The sequence below is a fragment of the Oncorhynchus masou genome, chromosome 6 (genome assembly GCF_036934945.1).
Source record: "Oncorhynchus masou masou isolate Uvic2021 chromosome 6, UVic_Omas_1.1, whole genome shotgun sequence".
NCBI lineage: Eukaryota > Metazoa > Chordata > Actinopteri > Salmoniformes > Salmonidae > Oncorhynchus > Oncorhynchus masou.
The window spans coordinates 77,392,180-77,405,616 of NC_088217.1; the positions used below are offsets into that span (position 1 = coordinate 77,392,180).

General features: G+C 46.1%; 1 protein-coding gene across 1 annotated transcript; it reads left to right on the forward strand.

Moving 5' to 3' along the window:
* Positions 1-143: 143 nt before the first annotated feature.
* On the forward strand, positions 144-13,437 carry LOC135541207 (solute carrier family 35 member G2-like). Its single transcript, XM_064967311.1, has 2 exons — positions 144-411; positions 11,490-13,437. Exon 2 carries the CDS (start codon positions 11,500-11,502, stop codon positions 12,922-12,924), a length of 1,425 nt encoding a protein of 474 aa, XP_064823383.1. The 5' UTR covers positions 144-411; positions 11,490-11,499; the 3' UTR covers positions 12,925-13,437.

Sequence of the window (13,437 nt, forward strand, 5' to 3'; positions counted from 1 at the left end):
CACACACACACAAAGGTGACTGCCAGTGGTCAGTGTTTATGATTATGTTTTTTTTGGTCGCTATGCATGCTTAAGCATAATGACATCGTTCTCTATTCTCTCTCTCTCTCTCTCTCTCTCTCTACACGGTCGGGCAGGCTGAGAAGCGCAGCAGCTGTGTGAGAGGGATCGGGAGATAGAGGAAGGATTTTTTTTAAATCACCGACACTCTCTACCTCTGTGGTCGACAACAGTGCTCGACAGGCGGTTGGAGGAGCCAGGTAGACCCGTCGGGCGACTGGTAACCTTGGAGGCACGCCAAACCACCCAGGAGGAGGTAAGAGGGGTGGAAGGATGACTGTCTCCCTGATCTGACAGAAGACATTTATTCGGTGAAGGAGCGGAGGGCACAGTATTGACGCAATACCGCAGGTGAGTTTCTGGCAGTCGTTACAAATCAATCAATCTACGCGTGAGCAGGGATTATTTACGGTGGAATAGTCGGGTAACTGACACGGTATCGACCATACCGCTGTGGGGCTATTTTCTGTTTATTTTGTGGTTTCAATAATTGTGGTGATTATTTGTCCTGCCGCGTACAGCATTACTTCCTGTGCGCGGGTACGCGCCTCGTTCCAATCATAAATCCAGCACGGACCGTGTGTGTAACCTTGACAAGACACACACTCATCCTCTGTCGCCCAGTGACAAGATGACACGTGCGCGCACCCCACCACACAGACTCTTGGCATTCTATCCTTATTAGAACAGTCAGTGATTGAGTCACCATACCGGAGACCTGAAAACCTGCAGAAGCTCTTTCTATATATTTTGCTCAATGTGTAACACAGTCCTGGGGGCCACACTCAGACGACCTGCGCCCAAACCCTGTCTATCTCATAAAACAGACTGTAGATTTACTTAAGTATGTGTCTACTGTCTGTGTATATTGTAGAAGGTGTGTGTGTCTACTGTCTGTGTATATTGTAGAAGATGTGTGTGTGTCTACTGTCTGTGTATATTGTAGAAGGTGTGTGTGTGTCTACTGTCTGTGTATATTGTAGAAGGTGTGTGTCTACTGTCTGTGTATATTGTAGAAGGTGTGTGTCTACTGTCTGTGTATATTGTAGAAGGTGTGTGTCTACTGTCTGTGTATATTGTAGAAGGTGTGTGTCTACTGTCTGTGTATATTGTAGAAGGTGTGTGTGTGTAATGGTCTTCTGGGGAAAGAGAGGCGGACCAAAATGCAGCGTGGTTAGTTTTGTGCATCTTTAATAAAGATGAAAGTACAATCTACAAAACAAGAAACGTGAAAAAAAACAGTCCTATCTGGTGCCACAAACACAGGAACAATCACCCACAAAACCCAACACAAAACAGGCTACCTAAATATGGATCCCAATCAGAGACAATGACTAACACCAACCTCTGATTGAGAACAGTATCAGGCCAAACATAGAAATAGACAAACCAGACACACAACATAGAATGCCCAACCAGCTCACGTCCTGACCAACACTAAAACAAGGATAACACACACGAACGATGGTCAGAACGTGACAGTACCCCCCCCAGGTGCGGACTCCGAACGCACAACCTAAACCTATAGGGGAGGGTCTGGGTGGGCATCTGTCCGCGGTGGTGGCTCTGGCGCTGGACGTGGACCCCACTCCATAATTGTCTTAGTCCCCCTCCTTAGCGTCCCTTGAGTGGCGACCCACGCCGCTAACCTTGGCCTAGGAACCCTAACAACGGGCCCCACTGGACTGAGGGGCAGCTCGGGACTGAAGTAGCCCAGGACTGAGAGGAAGCTCAGGACTGAGAGGAAGCTCAGGACTGAGAGGAAGCTCAGGACTGAGAGGAAGCTCAGGCAGGTTGATGAATCTAGCAGATCCCAGCTGGCTGGCGGTTCCGGCAGATCCTGGCTGACTGGCAGTTCTGGCAGATCCTGGCTAACTGGCGGATCCTGGCTGAATGGCGGATCTGGAATATCCTGGCTGACTGGCGGATCCTGGCAGACTGGCGGATCCTAGATGACTGGCAGTTCTGGCAGATCCTGGCTGACTGGCGGATCCTGGCTGACTGGCGGATTGTGGCTGACTGGCGGATCTGAAAGATCCTGGCTGACTGGCGGATCCTGGCAGACTGGCAGATCCTGGCTGACTGGCAGTTCTAGCACATCCTGGCTGACTGGCAGTTCTGGCGGATCCTGGCTGACTGGCGGATCCTGGCTGACTGGCAGTTCTGGCGGCTCCTGGCTGACTGGCGGCTCCTGGCTGACTGGCGGCACTGGCGGCTCCTGGCTGACTGGCGGCACTGGCGGCTCCTGGCTGACTGGCGGCACTGGCGGCTCCTGGCTGACTGGCGGCACTGGCGGCTCCTGGCTGACTGGCGGCACTGGCGGCTCCTGGCTGACTGGCGGCTCCTGGCTGACTGGCGGCTCCTGGCTGACTGGCGGCTCCTGGCGGCACTGGCGGCACTGGCGGCTCCTGGCTGACTGGCAGCGCTGGGCAGACTGGCGTAACTGGCGGCGCTGGGCAGACTGGTAGCTCAGGCGGCACTGGAGAGGAAGGCTCTGGCAGTGCTGGACCGAGGAGCTCTGGCGCCTCTGGAATGAGGGGCTCTGGCACCTCTGGAATGAGGGGCGGGAGTTCTGTTAGCGCCGGACAGGCGGGAGCACCTGTGTTGATGGGACGGAGAGACAGCCTGGTGCGGGGTGCCGGCACTGGTGGTACCGGGCTGGGGACACGCACCTGAGGGTGAATGCCTTGCATACTATGCCAAATCAACTCCTCTCTCTTCACACTCCCCCAATTATATTAACACCTCCTCAAGTTTCTCCTCATCTCCCATCCATTCACTCTCCTCCATTCTGTCCAATAACTCCTCGACCCTCTCAGACTCAGCCCTCAGCTTCGCTGATAGCTCCGATAACATCCATGGCTCCTTACGGTTAACAGGGGGAGTTGGCTCAGGTCTGGCTCCTGACTCTGCCACACTCTCCCTGTGCCACCCCCCAAGACATTTTTGTGGGGGCCTCTCAGGCTTCCAGCCGCTCTGCCGTGCTAGCTCCTCATAATGCCGCCTCTCTGCTTTCGCTGCCTCCAGCTCGGCTTTGGGGCGGCAATATTCCCCTGGCTCTGCCCAGGGTCCTTTCCCGTCAAGGATCTCCTCCCAAGTCCATTCTTCCAAATAGTGCAGCCTCTCCCACTGCTGCTGCTGCTGCTGTTGCTCCTGCTGCTGCTTCTCTTGCTGCTGCTTTTGCCTCTGTTGCTTCTCCTGCTGCTGCTTTTGCCTCTGTTGCTTCTCCTGCTGCTGCTGTTGCTCCTGCTGCTGCTGTTGCTCCTGCTGCTGCTTTTGCTGCTGCTGTTGCTCCTGCTGCACCTGTCGCTTCTCCTGCTGCTCCTGCTGCACCTGTCGCTTCTCCTGCTGCTCCTGTCGCTTCTCCTGCTGCTGCTGCCGCTTCTCCTGCTGCTGCTGCCTCTGTTTACCACGCCGCTTGGTCCTTGGTTGGTGGGTGATTCTGTAATGGTTTTCTTCTGGGGAAAGAGAGGCGGACCAAAATGCAGCGTGGTTAGTTTTGTGCATCTTTAATAAAGATGCAAGTACAACAATCTACAAAACAAGAAACGTGAAAAAACCAAAACAGTCCTATCTGGTGCCACAAACACAAAGACAGGAACAATCACCCACAAAACCCAACACAAAACAGGCTACCTAAATATGGTTCCCAATCAGAGACAATGACTAACACCTGCCTCTGATTGAGAACCATATCAGGCCAAACATAGAAATAGACAAACCAGACACACAACATAGAATGCCCACCCAGCTCACGTCCTGACCAACACTAAAACAAGGAAAACACACACGAACAATGGTCAGAACGTGACAGTGTGTGTCTACTGTCTGTGTATATTGTAGAAGATGTGTGTGTGTGTGTCTACTGTATGTGTATATTGTAGAAGATGTGTGTGTGTCTACTGTCTGTGCATATTGTAGAAGGTGTGTGTGTCTACTGTCTGTGTATATTGTAGAAGATGTGTGTGTGTCTACTGTCTGTGTATATTGTAGAAGATGTGTGTGTGTCTACTGTCTGTGTATATTGTAGAAGATGTGTGTGTGTCTACTGTCTGTGTGTATTTTAGAAGGTGTGTGTGTCTACTGTCTGTGTATATTGTAGAAGGTGTGTGTGTCTACTGTCTGTGTATATTGTAGAAGATGTGTGTGTGTCTACTGTCTGTGTATATTGTAGAAGATGTGTGTGTGTCTACTGTCTGTGTATATTGTAGAAGGTGTGTGTGTCTACTGTCTACTGTCTGTGTATATTGTAGAAGGTGTGTGTGTGTCTACTGTCTGTGTATATTGTAGAAGGTGTGTGTGTCTACTGTCTGTGTATATTGTAGAAGATGTGTGTGTGTCTACTGTCTGTGTATATTGTAGAATGTGTGTGTGTCTACTGTCTGTGTATATTGTAGAAGGTGTGTGTGTCTACTGTCTGTGTATATTGTAGAAGGTGTGTGTGTGTCTACTGTCTGTGTATATTGTAGAAGATGTGTGTGTGTCTACTGTCTGTGTATATTTTAGAAGGTGTGTGTGTCTACTGTCTGTGTATATTGTAGAAGGTGTGTGTCAACTGTCTGTGTATATTGTAGAAGGTGTGTGTGTGTCTACTGTTTGTGTATATTGTAGAAGGTGTGTGTGTCTACTGTCTGTGTATATTGTAGAAGGTGTGTGTGTGTCTACTGTCTGTGTATATTGTAGAAGGTGTGTGTGTCTACTGTCTGTGTATATTGTAGAAGGTGTGTGTGTCTACTGTCTACTGACTGTGTATATGGTAGAAGGTGTGTGTGTCTACTGTCTACTGTCTGTGTATATTGTAGAAGGTGTGTGTGTCTACTGTCTGTGTATATTGTAGAAGATGTGTGTGTGTCTACTGTCTGTGTATATTGTAGAATGTGTGTGTGTCTACTGTCTGTGTATATTGTAGAAGGTGTGTGTGTCTACTGTCTGTGTATATTGTAGAAGGTGTGTGTGTGTCTACTGTCTGTGTATATTGTAGAAGATGTGTGTGTGTCTACTGTCTGTGTATATTTTAGAAGGTGTGTGTGTCTACTGTCTGTGTATATTGTAGAAGGTGTGTGTCAACTGTCTGTGTATATTGTAGAAGGTGTGTGTGTGTCTACTGTCTGTGTATATTGTAGAAGGTGTGTGTGTCTACTGTCTGTGTATATTGTAGAAGGTGTGTGTGTGTCTACTGTCTGTGTATATTGTAGAAGGTGTGTGTGTCTACTGTCTGTGTATATTGTAGAAGGTGTGTGTGTCTACTGTCTACTGACTGTGTATATTGTAGAAGGTGTGTGTGTCTACTGTCTACTGTCTGTGTATATTGTAGAAGGTGTGTGTGTCTACTGTCTGTGTATATTGTAGAAGGTGTGTGTGTGTCTACTGTCTGTGTATATTGTAGAAGGTGTGTGTGTGTCTACTGTCTGTGTATATTGTAGAAGGTGTGTGTCTACTGTCTGTGTATATTGTAGAAGGTGTGTGTGTGTCTACTGTCTGTGTATATTGTAGAAGGTGTGTGTGTCCACTGTCTGTGTATATTGTAGAAGGTGTGTGTGTCTTCTGTCTGTGTATATTGTAGAAGGTGTGTGTGTCTACTGTCTGTGTATATTGTAGAAGATGTGTGTGTGTGTGTCTACTGTATGTGTATATTGTAGAAGATGTGTGTGTGTCTACTGTCTGTGCATATTGTAGAAGATGTGTGTGTGTGTGTGTCTACTGTCTGTGTATATTGTAGAAGGTGTGTGTGTCTTCTGTCTGTGTATATTGTAGAAGGTGTGTGTGTGTCTACTGACTGTGTATATTGTAGAAGGTGTGTGTGTCTACTGTCTACTGTCTGTGTATATTGTAGAAGGTGTGTGTGTCTACTGTCTGTGTATATTGTAGAAGGTGTGTGTGTGTCTACTGTCTGTGTATATTGTAGAAGGTGTGTGTGTGTCTACTGTCTGTGTATATTGTAGAAGGTGTGTGTGTCTACTGTCTGTGTATATTGTAGAAGATGTGTGTGTGTCTACTGTCTGTGTATATTGTAGAAGATGTGTGTGTGTCTACTGTCTGTGTATATTGTAGAAGATGTGTGTGTGTCTACTGTCTGTGTGTATTTTAGAAGGTGTGTGTGTCTACTGTCTGTGTATATTGTAGAAGGTGTGTGTGTCTACTGTCTGTGTATATTGTAGAAGATGTGTGTGTGTCTACTGTCTGTGTATATTGTAGAAGATGTGTGTGTGTCTACTGTCTACTGTCTGTGTATATTGTAGAAGGTGTGTGTGTGTCTACTGTCTGTGTATATTGTAGAAGGTGTGTGTGTCTACTGTCTGTGTATATTGTAGAAGATGTGTGTGTGTCTACTGTCTGTGTATATTGTAGAAGGTGTGTGTGTCTACTGTCTACTGTCTGTGTATATTGTAGAAGGTGTGTGTGTCTACTGTCTGTGTATATTGTAGAAGGTGTGTGTGTGTCTACTGTCTGTGTATATTGTAGAAGATGTGTGTGTGTCTACTGTCTGTGTATATTTTAGAAGGTGTGTGTGTCTACTGTCTGTGTATATTGTAGAAGGTGTGTGTCAACTGTCTGTGTATATTGTAGAAGGTGTGTGTGTGTCTACTGTCTGTGTATATTGTAGAAGGTGTGTGTGTGTCTACTGTCTGTGTATATTGTAGAAGGTGTGTGTGTCTACTGTCTGTGTATATTGTAGAAGGTGTGTGTGTCTACTGTCTGTGTATATTGTAGAAGATGTGTGTGTGTCTACTGTCTGTGTATATTGTAGAAGATGTGTGTGTGTCTACTGTCTACTGTCTGTGTATATTGTAGAAGGTGTGTGTGTGTCTACTGTCTGTGTATATTGTAGAAGGTGTGTGTGTCTACTGTCTGTGTATATTGTAGAAGATGTGTGTGTGTCTACTGTCTGTGTATATTGTAGAAGGTGTGTGTGTCTACTGTCTGTGTATATTGTAGAAGGTGTGTGTGTCTACTGTCTGTGTATATTGTAGAAGGTGTGTGTGTGTCTACTGTCTGTGTATATTGTAGAAGATGTGTGTGTGTCCACTGTCTGTGTATATTTTAGAAGGTGTGTGTGTCTACTGTCTGTGTATATTGTAGAAGGTGTGTGTCAACTGTCTGTGTATATTGTAGAAGGTGTGTGTGTGTCTACTGTCTGTGTATATTGTAGAAGGTGTGTGTGTCTACTGTCTGTGTATATTGTAGAAGGTGTGTGTGTCTACTGTCTGTGTATATTGTAGAAGGTGTGTGTGTCTACTGTCTGTGTATATTGTAGAAGGTGTGTGTGTCTACTGTCTACTGTCTGTGTATATTGTAGAAGGTGTGTGTGTCTACTGTCTACTGTCTGTGTATATTGTAGAAGGTGTGTGTGTCTACTGTCTGTGTATATTGTAGAAGGTGTGTGTGTGTCTACTGTCTGTGTATATTGTAGAAGGTGTGTGTGTGTCTACTGTCTGTGTATATTGTAGAAGGTGTGTGTCTACTGTCTGTGTATATTGTAGAAGGTGTGTGTGTGTCTACTGTCTGTGTATATTGTAGAAGGTGTGTGTGTGTCTACTGTCTACTGTCTGTGTATATTGTAGAAGGTGTGTGTGTGTCTACTGTCTGTGTATATTGTAGAAGGTGTGTGTGTCCACTGTCTGTGTATATTGTAGAAGGTGTGTGTGTGTCTTCTCTCTGTGTATATTGTAGAAGGTGTGTGTGTCTACTGTCTGTGTATATTGTAGAAGGTGTGTGTGTGTCTACTGTCTGTGTATATTGTAGAAGGTGTGTGTCTACTGACTGTATATATTGTAGAAGGTGTGTGTGTCTACTGTCTACTGTCTGTGTATATTGTAGAAGGTGTGTGTGTCTACTGTCTGTGTATATTGTAGAAGGTGTGTGTGTGTCTACTGTCTGTGTATATTGTAGAAGATGTGTGTGTGTCTACTGTCTGTGTATATTGTAGAAGGTGTGTGTGTCTACTGTCTGTGTATATTGTAGAAGGTGTGTGTGTCTACTGTCTGTGTATATTGTAGAAGGTGTGTGTGTGTCTACTGTCTGTGTATATTGTAGAAGATGTGTGTGTGTCTACTGTCTGTGTATATTTTAGAAGGTGTGTGTGTCTACTGTCTGTGTATATTGTAGAAGGTGTGTGTCAACTGTCTGTGTATATTGTAGAAGGTGTGTGTGTGTCTACTGTCTGTGTATATTGTAGAAGGTGTGTGTGTCTACTGTCTGTGTATATTGTAGAAGATGTGTGTGTGTCTACTGTCTGTGTATATTGTAGAAGGTGTGTGTGTCTACTGTCTGTGTATATTGTAGAAGGTGTGTGTGTCTACTGTCTGTGTATATTGTAGAAGGTGTGTGTGTGTCTACTGTCTGTGTATATTGTAGAAGGTGTGTGTGTGTCCACTGTCTGTGTATATTTTAGAAGGTGTGTGTGTCTACTGTCTGTGTATATTGTAGAAGGTGTGTGTCAACTGTCTGTGTATATTGTAGAAGGTGTGTGTGTGTCTACTGTCTGTGTATATTGTAGAAGGTGTGTGTGTCTACTGTCTGTGTATATTGTAGAAGGTGTGTGTGTCTACTGTCTGTGTATATTGTAGAAGGTGTGTGTGTCTACTGTCTGTGTATATTGTAGAAGGTGTGCGTGTCTACTGTCTACTGACTGTGTATATTGTAGAAGGTGTGTGTGTCTACTGTCTACTGTCTGTGTATATTGTAGAAGTTGTGTGTGTCTACTGTCTGTGTATATTGTAGAAGGTGTGTGTGTGTCTACTGTCTGTGTATATTGTAGAAGGTGTGTGTGTGTCTACTGTCTGTGTATATTGTAGAAGGTGTGTGTCTACTGTCTGTGTATATTGTAGAAGGTGTGTGTGTGTCTACTGTCTGTGTATATTGTAGAAGGTGTGTGTGTGTCTACTGTCTACTGTCTGTGTATATTGTAGAAGGTGTGTGTGTGTCTACTGTCTGTGTATATTGTAGAAGGTGTGTGTGTCCACTGTCTGTGTATATTGTAGAAGGTGTGTGTGTGTCTTCTGTCTGTGTATATTGTAGAAGGTGTGTGTGTCTACTGTCTGTGTATATTGTAGAAGGTGTGTGTGTGTCTACTGTCTGTGTATATTGTAGAAGGTGTGTGTCTACTGACTGTATATATTGTAGAAGGTGTGTGTGTCTACTGTCTACTGTCTGTGTATATTGTAGAAGGTGTGTGTGTCTACTGTCTGTGTATATTGTAGAAGGTGTGTGTGTGTCTACTGTCTGTGTATATTGTAGAAGATGTGTGTGTGTCTACTGTCTGTGTATATTGTAGAAGGTGTGTGTGTCTACTGTCTGTGTATATTGTAGAAGGTGTGTGTGTCTACTGTCTGTGTATATTGTAGAAGGTGTGTGTGTGTCTACTGTCTGTGTATATTGTAGAAGATGTGTGTGTGTCTACTGTCTGTGTATATTTTAGAAGGTGTGTGTGTCTACTGTCTGTGTATATTGTAGAAGGTGTGTGTCAACTGTCTGTGTATATTGTAGAAGGTGTGTGTGTGTCTACTGTCTGTGTATATTGTAGAAGGTGTGTGTGTCTACTGTCTGTGTATATTGTAGAAGGTGTGTGTGTGTCTACTGTCTGTGTATATTGTAGAAGGTGTGTGTGTCTACTGTCTGTGTATATTGTAGAAGGTGTGTGTGTCTACTGTCTGTGTATATTGTAGAAGATGTGTGTGTGTCTACTGTCTGTGTATATTGTAGAAGATGTGTGTGTGTCTACTGTCTACTGTCTGTGTATATTGTAGAAGGTGTGTGTGTGTCTACTGTCTGTGTATATTGTAGAAGGTGTGTGTGTCTACTGTCTGTGTATATTGTAGAAGATGTGTGTGTGTCTACTGTCTGTGTATATTGTAGAAGGTGTGTGTGTCTACTGTCTGTGTATATTGTAGAAGGTGTGTGTGTCTACTGTCTGTGTATATTGTAGAAGGTGTGTGTGTGTCTACTGTCTGTGTATATTGTAGAAGATGTGTGTGTGTCCACTGTCTGTGTATATTTTAGAAGGTGTGTGTGTCTACTGTCTGTGTATATTGTAGAAGGTGTGTGTCAACTGTCTGTGTATATTGTAGAAGGTGTGTGTGTGTCTACTGTCTGTGTATATTGTAGAAGGTGTGTGTGTCTACTGTCTGTGTATATTGTAGAAGGTGTGTGTGTCTACTGTCTGTGTATATTGTAGAAGGTGTGTGTGTCTACTGTCTGTGTATATTGTAGAAGGTGTGCGTGTCTACTGTCTACTGACTGTGTATATTGTAGAAGGTGTGTGTGTCTACTGTCTACTGTCTGTGTATATTGTAGAAGGTGTGTGTCTACTGTCTGTGTATATTGTAGAAGGTGTGTGTGTGTCTACTGTCTGTGTATATTGTAGAAGGTGTGTGTGTGTCTACTGTCTGTGTATATTGTAGAAGGTGTGTGTCTACTGTCTGTGTATATTGTAGAAGGTGTGTGTGTGTCTACTGTCTGTGTATATTGTAGAAGGTGTGTGTGTGTCTACTGTCTACTGTCTGTGTATATTGTAGAAGGTGTGTGTGTGTCTACTGTCTGTGTATATTGTAGAAGGTGTGTGTGTCCACTGTCTGTGTATATTGTAGAAGGTGTGTGTGTGTCTTCTGTCTGTGTATATTGTAGAAGGTGTGTGTGTCTACTGTCTGTGTATATTGTAGAAGGTGTGTGTGTGTCTACTGTCTGTGTATATTGTAGAAGGTGTGTGTCTACTGACTGTATATATTGTAGAAGGTGTGTGTGTCTACTGTCTACTGTCTGTGTATATTGTAGAAGGTGTGTGTGTCTACTGTCTGTGTATATTGTAGAAGGTGTGTGTGTGTCTACTGTCTGTGTATATTGTAGAAGGTGTGTGTGTGTCTACTGTCTGTGTATATTGTAGAAGGTGTGTGTGTCTACTGTCTGTGTATATTGTAGAAGGTGTGTGTGTGTCTACTGTATGTGTATATTGTAGAAGGTGTGTGTGTCTACTGTCTGTGTATATTGTAGAAGGTGTGTGTGTCTACTGTCTGTGTATATTGTAGAAGGTGTGTGTGTCTACTGTCTGTGTATATTGTAGAAGGTGTGTGTGTCTACTGTCTGTGTATATTGTAGAAGGTGTGTGTGTCTACTGTCTGTGTATATTGTAGAAGGTGTGTGTGTGTCTACTGTCTGTGTATATTGTAGAAGGTGTGTGTGTCTACTGTCTGTGTATATTGTAGAAGGTGTGTGTGTGTCCACTGCAGCAGCATCCTCTGCGTCAGAACAGTGAATTACAACCACTGACTGAGTCACCTGGCAGACACAGAAGAGGGTCTTACGGCAGATAGACACTCTTAGATAGTTCATGGCAATGTGGTCGGAAGACAATGCCATTAGGTGAAACCCCTCTGTTTCTGTCTGAGGGGTGTGTGTCTGTGTCTAACGTTTGTCCTCACCTCTCCTCCCTACAGGTGAGTAACCATGGAATCCACTCATCTCCTGGACGGCTCCAAGAAACGGGTGAAGATCCACCCTCACACCGTCACCGCCAAGTACGCCCCACACACACCCCACACACACACACACTTCCCCCAGCCCGGAGACGAGGGGTACGATGACGCTCCCTCCTTCGAGGACTTCGGCTCCTTCCTGGAGGAGACCTCGGACAAGAAACAGCTGACAGGAGCCAGGAAGTGGACAGGAAAGGCCGGCGCTCTGTTTGGAGGGAAGGACAAAAACAAAGACACACCCCCTAGACCTCCCATGGGGGGAGGCAAGGGGGGGGTGGAGGGAGGAGGGAAGGGTGCAGGGGGGGGAGTAGGGGAGCAGCTAGCGAGTTTCAGCGAAGCGTCTGTCTCTGCGTCTCGGCTCACGTGGGCCAGTGTGGTCATGGCGGGGCTGGCTCATGGCTGTGTGTGTGTTCTGACGCGCCTGGCCGCCTCACGCTTTAACCTCCCACCCTTAACTCTCCTCTTGGTACGATCCATCCTCCAGCTGCTCTATGGGACTGTACCAATGAAACGGGCGGAGACGGCCTTTGGCTCAAAGGGCTATCGGCGGAAGCTGCTCCTGTACGGTCTGACTCACTCCTTCTCCCTCTGCTGCGCTTACTCGTCCTTATCCTTCATCTCCCTCGGCGACGACAAGGCCATGTTGACAACCTGGCGCCTGGCGACCACCGTCCTGTCGGCCACTCTGGCGTTGTTGCTCCTGGACGAGCGGCTGGGATTGGTGGACCTGGTCACCGTAGCGACAGGCGTGTTAGGACTGGGTCTGGCGCTAGTTCCTAACCCAACAGGGCTGGATGAGAACAACAACGGGACCGGGTCAGGGATACCCAATGGGGGGATACCCAATAGTGCGACACCCAATAGTGCGATACCGGCACAACAATCGGCCCAGTTCTGGCGGGAAGCGTTCGGTTGGTCCCTGACTGTTCTCGCAGGACTATGGCTGTCTCTGGCTCTAGTCATGTACCGCTCTCTGAAGGAACGGGTCAGTGTCGGCACCGCTCTGTTCACTGTCAGTTGGACCGGCTGTCTGAGCACCGCAGTCTCCATGCTTCTCCTCCGACAGGGGCCAGTGTGGCCGGCCAGTCTCCAGGCTTGGTGCATCGTCCTGGGCGTAGCTGTGTGCTCTGCTGGGGGGTTCGTGGGGGTGACCCATGGCCTCACCCGACTTCACCCAGCTTTGGTGTCGGCTACACAGGGTCTGGAAGTACCGGTCGCTATGGTGCTGGAGATCGCTATTGTGCCATTGGTTCCCTCAGTGTGTGAGGTCATAGGGGGTGTGGTGGTGGTGGCGAGCGTGGGTTGGCTTGTTACAGTGAAGCTCCTCCCCTCTCGAGGAAGTGGGAGGAAACAGAGAGAAGAGTACGAAGAGATCCTGGACTCGCCAATTAAATAACACACACACACATGCACACGCACACACACACACAAAAGCACATGCAAGGGGGACATGCATGCACAAAGATTCTGGACTTGCCAATCAAATAGACCACTCCCCTTCTATCTATGTTTCTGTCTAGAGGGGTTTTGTGCTCTCTCTCTCTCTCTCTCTCTCTCCCGCTCTCTCTCTCTCTCGCTCTCCCCCTCTCTCTCTTGCCCTCGCTCTCTCTATCTGAGGTCAGTATCTTTTTAAGAGGACTCTATGGTGAATGTTAATGCTTGAGCTAAAATAGCTATCTTTAACCACAGATCTAGAATCAGATACACCAACTCCAATCCTTACCTTAACCATTAGGAGGTATCAAAATATCTGACCCTGTATCAGTGGTTAGGGAAAACATCTACCTACTCCAATGTGAATAGTAAATATATCTATTTTGTATTGCAGTTGTTGTAAAGTTCCAATACTGTGGTGTCTTACTGGCTATTGTGATAGTGTGATGTCATATTAAAACCTCTGTGTTACTGT

Coding starts and splice junctions, on each gene's coding strand:
- LOC135541207 (XM_064967311.1), top strand. CDS start 11,500: ATGGAATCCACTCATCTCCTGGACGGCTCCAAGAAACGGGTGAAGATC.